Source organism: Morone saxatilis, unplaced genomic scaffold (assembly GCF_004916995.1).
Source record: "Morone saxatilis isolate NCDOM2014 unplaced genomic scaffold, NCSU_SB_2.0 Contig19, whole genome shotgun sequence".
Taxonomy (NCBI): domain Eukaryota; kingdom Metazoa; phylum Chordata; class Actinopteri; family Moronidae; genus Morone; species Morone saxatilis.
The window spans coordinates 23492118-23493900 of record NW_023339751.1 but is presented as its reverse complement, the minus strand read 5'-3'; the positions used below and the strand labels follow the sequence as shown (position 1 = coordinate 23493900).

Sequence of the window (1783 nt, the reverse complement as noted above, 5' to 3'; positions counted from 1 at the left end):
TCTGTGAAACAATCAGGTTCCTCTGGCTCCTCCTAGTGCTCTCAATGACATTTGTAAGAATCCACCGGGCCTGACCGAAAACAACCAATCAGAGCCGAGAAAGGCAGAAAGACACTTTGGGTTGAAAGCTTGAAGCTAGTTGATTTTTTAGTCTAATTCAGACTTCCACTCTCAGTATCGGACGACCTGGGAATGAACTTCCACAATAAACTATCTTTCTTGGCTCTGATTGGTTGTTAGTTCAGGCCTGGTGGAGAACTAGGAGGAGACATCCAGCAAATATGGCCATCAAGAGTGATGCCGACTTTGCTTTTTTACACTGAACCAAACTACACCGACATAATGCTGCCCCAGTGTGTGGTTTTAGATAGCATGCTTTAGATGGTGCTCTGGAAGCAAAAGAGTCATTTTGGTGGTACCTCTACTTCAGTACCCCCTGTAGTGGAAAAGGCCCTAAAGGAGTTTCAGCACCCTCATGTGGTTCTATGCCAAAGACACTTGTTTTTGTCCCTTTGTGGTGCCCTTACTTCCTGAGTGTTGATGCTGCCCTCTGGCCTTGCTTGTAGAAACTCTTAATATCTGTGTTGTGTTTTAACTTGCATTCCCCTGGAGGCAGGGCATTGTCAAGTAAGTATGACCTGATACTTACTGTGTAGATGATTTTTAACAGGCAAACTGTCAATGTGATTAGGCTAATTCAATTATATGTGCTGTACAGTATATAGTATACATTATCACAAAAACAGCTGCTGGTAATAGATCTTGAAGTTTCTTTATCTAAATCCATATTTGATTATTTTAGTTGTGAACATGACACTCTGTTGCATTCATTCATTAACAGAATCAAATTCAGAATAATAGCATTTTTTTATCAAAACACTGTTTAACAACTATTTGAAGTCTGTAGAGGAGGTTTGGAGGATTTGTCAGGCTGAAACCACCATCTCACACCTTTAACCACCAATAACCGTCCATAGTCTGACAAAACTAGAGGCCTTACAGGTTCAGTCGCTGCATAGAGAGCCAAAGTTAAACCAGTACTTCCAGGATTTGTTCCAGAAGAAACAAAACTTCATTTGAAATCACACTGACATTTAATAACATAAATTATCCAGAAATATGTTTATAACCAGTTAAGCTAACCTAACCAACATTATTTGGAAGCTAATGATAATGTTTTGTTGTTTGAGCTACATTGGGTTCATTTTACATCATTATTAGCATTTGGATAAAGTATTGGGTCAGATATGTTGGCCGTATATTACCTGTTATACCCCTTACTCTACTGTATATATCAGCAAGCTAATGCTAGCTACCCAACAGTTACATCTGGCAGCGAACTGGTTGTAAACCTGGTGATTATCTCCATAGACATATGGACCGGGCAATACTGGCCTGTAAACCAGGGAGCTGCGTTTTTCTGGATAAAAAGCACATACGTTAACATTTACATTTCTCAACTGATTTCATTGTGTCATTTTTATACTAAAAGGTTTATTTTTTGTCTCCAGTTAGCTAGAATCTCAATAGTTAGGCTATAATAGCAGTGAGACGCCTTATGATTATAACATTATGATTATTATGACAATAAATTATTTTACATACACTCCTCTCTTCAGTGTCTTGCTGCTATTATAGCCTATTAACTACTGAGATTCTAATTAACTGCGGACAAAAAAAAAGAAATGTAAACGTAGTAGTGCTTTTTATCCAGAAAAAACACAGTTCCCTGGTTTCCCTGTATTTGTTTACAGGCCAGTATTGCCCGATCCAATATGGCAGC

The 1783-nt window shown here is 38.5% G+C and overlaps 1 protein-coding gene across 1 annotated transcript in view; it reads left to right on the top strand.

Moving 5' to 3' along the window:
• Positions 1–1783, top strand: part of LOC118329649 (echinoderm microtubule-associated protein-like 6) — a 90927-nt gene that overhangs the window by 65954 nt on the left and 23190 nt on the right. Inside the window, exon 30 of the mRNA XM_035663878.1 lies at positions 613–627. Within this exon, the coding sequence (XP_035519771.1) occupies positions 613–627 (15 nt within the window). The remainder of the gene's footprint in view (positions 1–612; positions 628–1783) is intronic.